Source organism: Podarcis melisellensis, assembly GCF_964234715.1.
Source record: "Podarcis melisellensis genome assembly, chromosome: 16".
NCBI classification, from domain to species: domain Eukaryota; kingdom Metazoa; phylum Chordata; class Lepidosauria; order Squamata; family Lacertidae; genus Podarcis; species Podarcis melisellensis.
Window position 1 is genome coordinate 25,723,556 of NC_138533.1, and position 11,682 is coordinate 25,735,237.

The following is an 11,682-nucleotide window of genomic DNA, read 5'->3' on the forward strand; positions in this document are numbered from 1 at the left end:
ACAATACTGAGCTAAGTCTCACTCACCATAAGGCAGTTTCTTATGCTCTCCTGATCTTCCAAATAGGACTTCAGCTCTGCAGGGATGCAGAGTGAGAGGGAGAGATTTGGGACAAGTACAAGGGGGACATTGCATCTGTCTTCTGACAACCTTCCTGAGGTTTTGTAATACAACCCCATCAGCCCCCAGCAGACACTGAAGTCCAGAAAATCAAGATGACACAGGATGGATGAAGGCTGAGCTACAGGTTGGGTGCTGTCCCCCTACACAGTGGATGGCGCTGTGGTCTAAACCACTGAGCCTCTTGGGCTTGCCAATCAGAAGGTCGGAGGTTTGAATCCCCGCGACGGGGTGAGTTCCCGTTGCTCTGTCCCAGCTCCTGCCAACCTAACAGTTCGAAAGCACGCCAGTGCAAGTAGATAAATAGGTACCGCTGCTGCAGGAAGGTGGTATTATTATTATTATTATTATTATTATTATTATTATTATTAGAATTTATATACTACCCTATACCCGGGGATCTCAGGGCAGTTCACAGAATAAAATCAAGATATAAAACCACAAAATACATAATATAATAATAATAATAATAATAATAATAATAATAATAATAATAATAATAATGTCAGGGGTTCAGGGAGAGAGGCGCAGATGAGGGAGGAGACTGAGAGCGAGGGGGAAGGATCCCAGGGCGACGAGGAAGAGGATGACAATGACCCGAGGTTGTCCATGAGTCCCTCCAGTGAATCGGAGGATTCCCAGAAGGGAGCCCCTCTGGTCAGGCCAAGGGGAGCCAGAGGGGGAAGTAGTCAGGAGCAGGGCAGCGGCAGGGGAACCCCCAGTGGGAGTTGGAGATCGGGACCGGCTTCTCCGCCGGAACGGAGTGAAGGGGGTGGAGCTACCAGTGTGTCAGACGGAGCAGAGCAGGAAGCAGAGAGGGGAAGGAGATCGGGGCAAAACGTCCTGCCGGAAGGGGCGGAGAGTAGTACCGGGAGCAGTGTAACTGTCGAAAGGAAAGTCAGAAGCAACGTACGGGCGCCAAGTTCAAATGTGGAGGCGCGCGGAAGTGAGGAGAGCCCGGAGGAGGGGCCTGGTCCCAAAGCACGAAGGAGGGGGGAGCAGGCGTCAGAGGATTCAGCCTCCGGGGAATCCCGGAGGGAGGGAACCCAGGGGGGCAGAAAGACCCTGCGGAAAAGGAAGGAGAGGAAGAGGTGGTCCAGCACAAGCCTCTTAAACTGGTGTAGAGGCGGGACTGATTCAGAGGGGACTTCAGCGGTCTAAGCCTAACAGACGCAGGGCCACGGACCTCGGATGTAAAGCTGACAATGTTCTTCAATAAAAGCTTCTGTACATAAGCTGGACTGGACTTTGGTCTCTTGTGAGCTGGGACCTCGGGTGGCCTTGACAAATAATAATAATAATAACAATAACAATCCCAATAGCCCCCCCTCACAAAAACATATTTTAAAAGGGCATAGAATGTAAATCAGATCAACCAAAGGCCTGGTTAAAAAGGTGTGGAAAGCCCAAGCAAAAGAGGTTGCCTTTAAGAGGTGTCTAAACCGGCTGTGGGATGCAGGTGGCGCTGTGGGGGTTAAACCACAGAGCCTAGGACTTGCCGATCAGAAGGTCGGCAGTTTGAATCCCCGCGATGGGGTGAGCTCCCGTTGCTTGGTCCCTGCTCCTGCCAACCTAGCAGTTCGAAAGCACGTCAAAGTGCAAGTGGACAAATAGGTACCGCTCTGGCAGGAAGGTAAACAGCATTTCCGTGCGCTGCTCTGGTTCGCCAGAAGCGGCTTAGTCCTGGTGGCCACATGACCCGGAAGCTGTCTGTGGACAAACACCAGCTCCCTTGGCCAGTAAAGAGAGATGAGCATGCAACCCCAGAGTCGTCCACGGCTGGACTTAATGGTCAGGGGTCCTTTTACCTTTTGAAACAGGTGATGGAGGAGACTTCTCAACAACAACAAAAAGGAAAGCGAGTGTAGCCTAGTGGTTAGAGTGCAGGACCTGGAAGAGACCTGCGTTCAAATTCCCACTCATCCTTGAAGTTCACTGGGTCATCTAGATCTAGTCCAACCCCCTGCAATGCAGTGATCTCAGCCAAAGCACCCATGACAGATGGCCATCCAACCTCTGCTGAAAAACCTCCAAGGATGGAGTCCACCACATCACAAAGGAATCCGTTCCAATGTCAAACAGTTATCATCAGAAAGTTATTCCTGATGTTTAGTCGGAATCTCCTTTCCTGTAACTTGCACCCTTTGGTTTGAGTCCTACGCTCGGGAACAGGAAAAAACAATCTTGCTGCATCTTCCATGGGACAGCCCTTCAGATATTTGAAGGTGGCTATCCTATCTCCTCTCCATCTCCCTTTTTCTAGGCTTAGTATACCCAGCTGCTTCGACCGCTCTTCATACGGCATGATTTTCAGACCCTTGATCATCTTGGTCGCCTTCCTCTACACACTTTCCAGCTTGCTGTGGGGATTAAGTGAGGAGGACGAGAACCATGTAGGCCACCTTGAGCTCCTCACAGGAGAAGGTGGGGTACAAATGCAATCTGTTATGTACTGAAGTTCTCACCCTGGGCCAGCAGGGGGGATACTGTAGATAGTTTTCACTCAGGTCCACATATGCAAATAAGGGATTGAAAGTGACATTCGGTGATTGGATAGTTACAGAAAGTTGTTACAGTTGTGTTGTAGTGGAGCTCTATATAAGCAGGCTGGCTGAACCCCTCAGTTCAGTTCTGTTCTGGCCTGTGAATAAACAAGAGCTGTTTGAAGAATCGCTGTGTCATCTGATATGTTCACCCACAACTTAACACAATAATAAAAAGTCCCCAATGAGTTGAGACTAGTGGGCCAATCGCTCATTAGCACCAACAGACTCGCCTCCACAGCATTTGTGAGGTTTGCTGCTGACAGTAACACCCGCCCACATCCAAAAGCCTTTCCCTGCTTCACACTGTGCTGGCCTGGAGGCGAGCACTCCTCCTGCGGGAACATAGTTCCCTCTGCCTCTCTGCCCTGAGCCTCTGTAGCTCAGGAGAGGCTGGAGGGTTACCGGACCAAGAGGCAACCTCAGCTTCCTCTGATGGGGCTGAGAGCGGAGCACCTGCAGGCAATGGGTCCTCCATCACCTCAGGAGCCAGAGCAGACTCAGCTGGTGCCTGCACCTGAGGATCCAACACAGGTGAGGACCCTTCAGGCTCAACCCCCAGCCCCGGCTCAGCTGGTTCTGGAGGCAGGGACTCCTGTGCAGGCTGGGATTCCTCAGGTTCAGCTTCCGAGTCCGAATCCCAGGCCATCACACACACTTTGTGCCACTGTGAACCCACACCTGAGCCTGCAGAGAGGGGAGTGTGACGCATGCCATGATATGACGGATTCCAACCACACAGGTTATTTAAGGCGCTGATCACTTGAGGAGGCGAAGGATGTTTCTTTCACAAGTTCAGACTTTGCAGCCGGTTGCAAAAGGCGCTGGAGCCGAGAGGTGGAGCTGTGTGCCCAAGGCTAGGAGAAATTGCACAATTTGAAGCAGGGAAAGGCTTCGGGTGGCCACAGGGCAAAGGGTGGATTTCTGAACCTCGCCAAACAAGTCCAGCCAGTCGAGGTTAATGATTGGCTGCCTGGACAACCATGTCGGTGCTCAAGATCGTCGCGCCTGTCCTCATCGCTGTCCTCGTTTACTATGCCTATACCTGGGAAAGTTTCTCCGAAGGTAAGCCAAGGGAGAAGGGTTGCCTCTTCTGAAACGTGGCCGTGATTGTCTTTTGCACATAAATGCCTCTGCCGTTCTCAGGGATGTTTGCACATAGCTAGCGACACTAGACAAGCACCTTTGCTCTGCTCTTGTTGCATACCTTCCAACATTTATCCGATGAAAATAGGGACTTCCTGTTCCATAATCATCATCATAATGATAACAACAACAATAAAGAAGTTACTATTTATACCTCGCCCACCTAGCTTCCAACATATATGAAAATATAATAAAACATTGGAAAACTTCCCTACACAGGGCTACCTTCAGATGGCTTGGGGGTCAAATCACTATCCTCCAACATTTCTCCAAAGAAAATAGGGAAGTCCTAAGGAAAAGCGGGACATTCAGGGATCAGATCAGGAACCGGGAGAGCTTCTGTAAATATGGGATTGTCCCTGGAAAATAGGGAAGCTTGGAGGGTCTGTTGTTGGCACTTGCTAAAAACTTTTTTTGTATAGACTAACCCTAACCAGATACGTAGAACCTGGCCCATGATTTACATTAGTGTTTATTATTATTATTATTATTAATAATAATTAATTAATTAATTAATTAACTATCCCTTCACCCTAAGTTTCCAGAGCGGGTTACAACAAAACACAACTTTAAAAACAGTTTAATTACAATCACTGGATCCTAGGGGAAAGAGGTGTGTCTTTAGCATTTGCTGAAAGCTGTAAAACGAAAGTGCATCTCTGTGAAGTGGGAGTTCTGCAGCTTAGAGGCCACCACAGAAAAGACCCTCCCTTTAGGCTGCCACCACCCCTGAGACTCTGGGGTGATGATAATTTATTCTGATTTAATCTTTGAATGTTTTAAAGAATTGCTTTCATCAACTTTGTTGTTTCGTAATGGTGTCGACATTCTGTTCCAATCCAGCCGTATATTGATCTTGTGAAATAAAATCAATTACTAGGGAGGAGGCAGTAATACTTCTAAATCCACATTGCTGGAAGCCACCGGGCGGGAGAGTGCTGCTGCACTCAGATCCTGCTTGTGGGCTTCCCTTTGGGGCATTTAGTCATCCACTGCGAGAACAGGATAGTTTGGATAGCTCAGTTGGCTAGAGCGTGGCGCTGATAATACCAAGGCTGCAGGTTCAATCCCCGTATGAGGACAGCTGCGTATCCCAGCATTGTAGGGGGTTGGACTAGATCAGGCACCCCCAAACTCGGCCCTCCAGATGTTTGGGGACTACAATTCCCGTCATCCCTGACCACTGGTCCTGTTAGCTAGGGATGATGGGAGTTGTAGTCCCAAAACATCTGGAGGGCTGAGTTGGGGGGGCCTGGACTAGATGATCCTAAGGGTCTTTTCCAACTCTGTGATTCTGTGACTGCATGGGGGCCCCTTTGGCCAGACTCTCCTTCTATCCTTACGTTTCCGTTCTTACGAACTTCAGTGCAAAACATCTGGATTGTAGGCAGCTGGTGTTGACCATCTCCTTCTCTCTCTCCAGAAATGGTGCGAGGGAAACGGGTCCTGGTGACGGGGTCAAGCACAGGGATTGGGGAACAAATGGCCTATGAGTTCGCGTGGATGGGGGCCCATTTGATGCTGACAGCGAGGAACGCGACACGCCTCCAGAAGGTAAACTGTTAATCCCTTGACCCCAATGTAGTTAAACTCATGTTCCTTGATTCCAATAGTCTTAGTTTGGCTACAACCCTTAGCCTCCCCTCCCCTCTCAAAAATACCCCCCCCCATCTCCTCCTTCCTCATCTGGCCCTCCTTTTGACCAAGCTCCCCTCCCACAAGAATCCGTTGTTCAATAATGGAAACCAGTTTAGTTTAGCCATGCCCCGGTGGTTACCATTGGCTTGTGGGAACATGGAGGCTTTTTCCCTGATGGCACTGGCATTATGGAACGCCCTCCTTGCTCTTGGACTAGATGACTCTTGGGGTCTCTTGCAACTCTATAATTCTGTGATTTTATGACTCACCATCACTACTGCTATTCTACTGGTTTTTAAAGACACACTTGTTTCCAATGAACATTCCCCCGAACTTGTACTTCCTGATCCAACTGTTTTGATTTTGATTTTTTTAAATAATGGTGCTTTTAAACTGGCTCGCTGTATAATAAATTTTGTGGCTGTTTTTTACTTCTCAGATAGGATTGTTTTATTGTGCGTTGTAGTATTTTACAATGGATTTTATACTTGAAAACCACTTAGGATCCATTTTCAAGTTCCCTCTTTATTTTTATTTGTTTTCTCTTTTTTGCATAATTTTTATTAAGTTTTTTTTAATTTTACAATTTAGAATATTCATTTAAACAACCTTAAAATATCAATGACTTCCCTTCTTCTCTTTCCATGGTTCAGTTTGCATGCCATAAAAGGTAAAGGTAAAGCTACCCCTGCCCGTACGGGCCAGTCGTGACCGACTCTGGGGTTGCGTGCTCATCTCGCTTAAGAGGCCGGAAGCCAGCGCTGTCCAAAGACACTTCCAGGTCACATGGCCAGCATGACGAAGCTGCTCTGGCGAGCCGGCACCAGCGCAGCACACGAAAACGCCGTTTACCTTCCCGCTATAAAGCGGTACCTATTTATCTACTTGCACTTAGGGGTGCTTTCGAACTGCATGCCATAGATCCCTGCATATTTCACATAAACTAAGCCATCCAATATTCCATTTTTACATCCATCAAAATTTATTTACACTGTCGAATTTATCTTAAAGCTGCCAACCTTTTCAAGTGTATTGAATAATTCACTTAATAATTCAATAAACATTTCCCAATCTTCTTTAAACGTATACTCTTCTTGTTCTCTTATTCTATAAGTTAAGTCTGCAAGCTGCACATATTCCATCAGTTTAAGTTGCCAGTCTTCTTTAGTTGGGACCTCACTCGTTTTCCATTTTGGGGCTCATTTTCCATTTATTTGTTTCCTCCAGGTAGTCCAGAATTGTCTGAAACTGGGAGCTGCCTCTGCTTCGTACGTCGTTTCAGATATGAGTGACTTGGCTTCTGCCCGGAATGTTGTGGAAGAAACCAAGAACGTCTTGGGTAAAGATGGAAGGCCAGTCCCTAGCCAGTCTTGGAGGGGTGGCAACTGTTCTTCCAGGTCCCAAAAGGCTGCCACACAAGCTACCTGAGGCGCAGGCAAAGGGCTCCTTAACCCTTTCGTCTTGAGGGGAACAGCTCCAAAGGCATTTGCCGGCTTCTGCCCTGGGGCACCTCAGCTATTGGCCTTGTCTGTCTGCATCTTGGCAAAGATCTGCCCAGAGATCTTTTGATGAAGGATGGTATATCATCATCATCATCATCATCATCATCAAACCTTTTATTGGCATCACATACAAACATCCATAGCAAATCAATACAGAATTACCACCTTCCCAGTGACACAAAACGTTTGTCAAATGAAAGAGGCAAAGCAGTCTAGTATTACAGCTCTAGGTCTCCAGGGAAATCAGACGTCTGCAATGTGTTTCGACGACAAAAAACCAGATAAAGATATTTAGCCACTAACTTGGTGAGCTCCTGATTATTCCCCAAGAATAGAAAATGTATGACCTCTAACTCTGGTTTCCATTTGGGGATGCAGAGTTGATCTAGGAACTGCTGGTGGAGATCAACATATAGTTTACATTTACGAACCACATGTGTAAGAGTTTCCACTTGATGGTCTTCACATGGGCAAATTCTTTCTCCTTCCACCATTCCTGAGAACCTTCCCCATAGGAGGTTTGAAGGATTTGAATTAAACCTGGCCAGGGAGGGAGGGAGGGAGGGAGGGAGGGAGAGAGAGAAGGAAGGAAGGAAGGAAGGAAGGAAGGAAGGAAGGAAGGAAGGAAGGAAGGAAGGAAGGAAGGAAGGAAGGAAGGAAGGAAGGAAGGAAGTCCAGCATTTTCCAACCTGATTGGCCTTCCAGATAATTTGGACAGCAACTCGCATCAGCCCCAGTCATTTGAGATTAATCGATTTTGACTTGTTTCCAATTTCTCATTGATTGGGTGTATCTTCCAGCTCTGTGATTCTGTGAAAGCTGGTGTCACCGGATTACGTCCATCAGTTCTGTTGACTTGGTTAACCTAAATAGTTTGAAGTGGGTTTTGAATACATGGGCAATTCGTAGTTACCATTTTGAATGTCATTCCGTTACTATCTTCCTTACTGGTTAATGCAGATCATGGTTCTGTATAATGCTCTTTATTGGGTAGGGAGAAAAAAGTTTGGCAACCGCTGTCTTAATGCAAGCCTAACCAAGTTTCTCCTGCGTTCCTACCAGCCGGCATGGCTGCATGCTGCTAGGAGAGGGGGGAGTTGGTATCCAAAATATTGGGAGGGCACCAGGCTTGCGAAGGCTGGTATCAGAGAATCGTAAGGTTGGGAGGGACCCCAAGGGTCATCTAGTCCAACCCCCACAACAAAGGAACCGCAGCTAAATCATGAAAGGACTGAGCTTGGCACAGGCTGGTTTTCAGGGGTAGCCTATATGTTGACATGAGAAGAGGCTGAGCTCCGTCCATCTCCTAAGATGGTTGTTGCTCTCCCTCTTCCACTCAGGGTCTCTGTGCTCTTTTCCCTTGCAGGGGGGCTTGATCTGCTGGTTCTGAATCATGTTGGTGGAAAAATCCGTTTTGGCCCGTACCAAGGAGACATGGAATCTGTGATCAGCTCCATGACGGTCAACTTCTTCAGCTACGTCCAGGTCACCGTGTCGGCCCTGAGCATGTTGCAAGAGTCCCGTGGCAACATCATCGTGGTATCGTCCATAAGCGGTATGGGCAGGCGACTGGAGACCCCCCCCCCCAGCCTAAGTGATCTCGGGAGGTCCAAACCTTCTGAGCACAATTCAAAGTGCTGGTGCTGACCTTTAAAGCCCTAAACGGCCTCGGCCCAGTATACCCAAAGGAGCGTCTCCACCCCCATCATTCAGCCCGGAAACTGAGCTCCAGCTCTGAGGGCCTTCTGGTGGTTCCCTCACTGTGAGAGGTGAGGTTACAGGGAACCAGGCAGAGGGCCTTCTCGGTAGTGGTGTCCGCCCTGTGGAACACCCTCCCATCAGATGTCAAGGAAATAAACAACTATCTGCCTTTTAGATGACATCTGAAGGCAGCCCTGTTTAGGGAAGTTTTGAATGTTTGATGTATTTATCGTGTTTTTAAAATTCTGTTGGGAGCTGCCCTGAGTGGCTGGGGAAACCCAGCCAGATGCACGGCGTATAAATGTATTATTATTATTATTATTATTATTATTATTATTATTATTATTATTACTACTACTACTACTACCACCACCACTAGATGGGCCATTGGCCTGATTAAGCAGGGCTCTTCTTAGGTCCTTCTAGGGCTCCTGCATCTAAATTTCCCAATCCTCTGTTAGTTAATTTATTGGAAAGCACTCGCACCCCATTCTTCTGCTGAAAAAAACATGTGGGGGAGAAAATCCTTTCTGTCACTGCTTTCTCCATGTCAGTTGTACAAACCTCTATCATGTCACCCCCTTACTCGCCTCTCCTCTAAACTAAAAAGTCCCAAAGGCTGCAACGTTCCCTCAGAGGGGCAGTCGCTCCATCCCCTTAACCCCTTTGGTTTCTGGAGAAATAGATTCTGCAACCTTCCAAGTAGGAATATGTTCCTGTTTTCTCTCAGGCCGCCTTCCGTCCCCTTTCTCCGTTCCATATGCCGCCAGCAAAGCTGCACTGGAAGGATTCTACAGCTCCTTGCGCACAGAGCTGCGCCTTCGGGAAATCAACATGCCCATCACGGTTGCCGTGTTGGGGTACATTGACACAGGTAAGCAGCCCCAGGTAGGGCAGCCACTTAGTAGGCCTGGGTGATCATCCGGTGTCCAACATCGTGATATATCACCAGTGTTGTAAGAATTCTAAGGTCTCAAATGTAAAAGAAATGCTCATGAATGTTCATAAATACGTATATAAACCACGTGTCTGAAATAGTACAGGAGAGCAATCCTGAAGCCAGTTTGACACTCCCAATGACCAAATATTCCTGTGCAGTAAGGAAGGAAAATGGGGAAAGCCTTCCCATTTCCTTTTTGCTTGCAAATCCTGTCTTAAGCAGTGGCATAGTGTGGGTTGTCAGCAGCCGGGGCAAGGCAAGTAATTTGCGCCCCCTAACCCGTGGAATTTAGCACTCGAGTGCGAGCGCCCCCCCCCATGGTGCGCCCGGTGCGGCTGGCCCCCCCCCCCCCGGACGCTATGCCACTGGTCTTAAGGGTGTATTTGTGTATGAATAGGGTTAGTCTGTGACCTGCATTCAGGAACTAAAGTTTTAAACATCACAAAAGAATGGCCAGACTGCCCAGGTAATGCAATCAGTGACCATTCTCAGGTATCCTGGCAGACAGGATTTCTGCTGGAGACTGCCTCCTTCTGTGATGGATGGATGCTGTTTTAGGGGGATGGTCTTGGGCAACAGGGTGGCCAATTTCAAAAGTCTATACAGTGGTACCTCTAGATGTGAACAGGATCCATTCCGGAGCCCCGTTCGCATCTAGAAGCAAATGTAACCAGCGATGGCATATCTGCGCACGCACGCATCACTTTTTGCCGCTTCTGCGCATGCACGTGACATCATTTTGAGCATCTGCGCATGCACAAGCGGCGAAACCTGGAAGTAACACGCTCTGTTACTTCCGGGTTGCCGCGGAGTGCAACTCGAACGCGCTGATCCCGAAGCACATTCAATCCGATGTCTGACTGTATAAGGGTTTGCGCACCATTGTTCAGGGTTCTCTCCTCCCTCCTGCGTGTGGTGAGTGGGGACCTTGTTGCAACAGTTCCTTGAATAAAGATCAGGCTTACTAGCCGCTTTGCTTCTTAATATTCTCTGGTTGGCCTCTGTTATTTTCTCCTACCGATAGGAAACCCACTTAAGGACTCTGTACGGGCTCTTGGATACCCCATAAAAGAAAAGGAGCAGTTTTTTCTTATAACACCAGCTAAACATTGTGATATACAGGCAGGGAACATTCCCAGCCCTGCCTGAAGATGCTGCTGGGGAGTTTAGACCTTCTCCATGCAAGGGAGATTCTCTGCCACCAAATCATAACCTTTCCCCTAAAACTAAATCAAGGCTGTAGTCCTCTCTTTTTTGGGAGGGGGGGCCATAAGGACTAGAATCAGCAGCAGCAAGGTAGACAGACCAGCAGCAGCTTCCAAGGTCCTGGGGTGCCTGGTGCCCTTTCCACACTGACTTGCCTTCCGTACTCTTTTCTGCAGACACAGCTGTGAGGTCGGTAGAAGGCAAGATGTCCCTGAAGGCAAGTTCGAAAGAGCTCTGCGCCCAGGCAATCGTGAGGGGCGGCGTCATGAGGGTGAGGGAAGTTTTCTTTCCTTACTGGCTCACGAAACCTGTGCTGCTCCTCAGAGATTGGCTGCCAGGAGTCGTGGACCAGATCATTGGCAACAGCTACGTTCTGGAGAAAATCCTCTGAGAATTATTTGTGGGATGAATGGAAAAGCTACGAGTTCCGGTGCTGCAAATTATTGGGGGCTGCATCTCTCAATCTCTCTCTCTTGAATATTCAACAGTATTTTAAGTGGAAATCTCTCCTAATAAACACATTTTTGTGTGCAGTTCTAACTCACACACACATTTCCCTGAATATATGCATCAATTTTTATGTTCTTATTTTTTTGCATAACCAAACATATGGTTTCAGGGAAGGGAGCTTCCCAAGCTTACCTGGAGATGCCAGGGACTGAACTTACGGTAACTTCGGCACGCAAAGCTCTACCACTGAGCTGCGCCCCTCCCCTAAAAATGAAGTAAGATCCTAGTCCTCATTGTTCTAAACAAATAGCAGATTTAAATAGGAATCTGCCTTACACCAAGTCAAGTCCAACAGCCCTATCTGGAGATTCAACCCCAAGAGCTCCTGCATGCACAGGAGATGGTCCACCACTGAGCTGCACCCTTCCCCTGAAAA

At 48.0% G+C, this 11,682-nt stretch overlaps 1 protein-coding gene across 1 annotated transcript; it reads left to right on the forward strand.

Annotated features, from left to right (window-relative positions):
* Window positions 1–3,535: 3,535 nt before the first annotated feature.
* Window positions 3,536–11,336, forward strand: LOC309359073 (hydroxysteroid 11-beta-dehydrogenase 1-like protein B). The gene is made up of 6 exons (XM_081892539.1): window positions 3,536–3,728; window positions 5,233–5,363; window positions 6,675–6,786; window positions 8,316–8,504; window positions 9,381–9,524; window positions 10,973–11,336. The coding sequence occupies exons 1-6, from the start codon at window positions 3,647–3,649 to the stop codon at window positions 11,185–11,187; spliced, it is 873 nt and encodes a 290-aa protein (XP_081748665.1). The 5' UTR covers window positions 3,536–3,646; the 3' UTR covers window positions 11,188–11,336.
* The last annotated feature ends 346 nt before the right edge of the window (window positions 11,337–11,682 follow it).

Excerpts from the sequence above, each read along its gene's own strand:
- LOC309359073 (XM_081892539.1), top strand. The coding sequence starts at position 3,647 with ATGTCGGTGCTCAAGATCGTCGCGCCTGTCCTCATCGCTGTCCTCGTT. Across the intron at positions 5,364-6,674 it reads ACGCGACACGCCTCCAGAAG|GTAGTCCAGAATTGTCTGAA; the intron begins GTAAACTGTTAA and ends TGTTTCCTCCAG. Across the intron at positions 8,505-9,380 it reads CGTGGTATCGTCCATAAGCG|GCCGCCTTCCGTCCCCTTTC; the intron begins GTATGGGCAGGC and ends GTTTTCTCTCAG.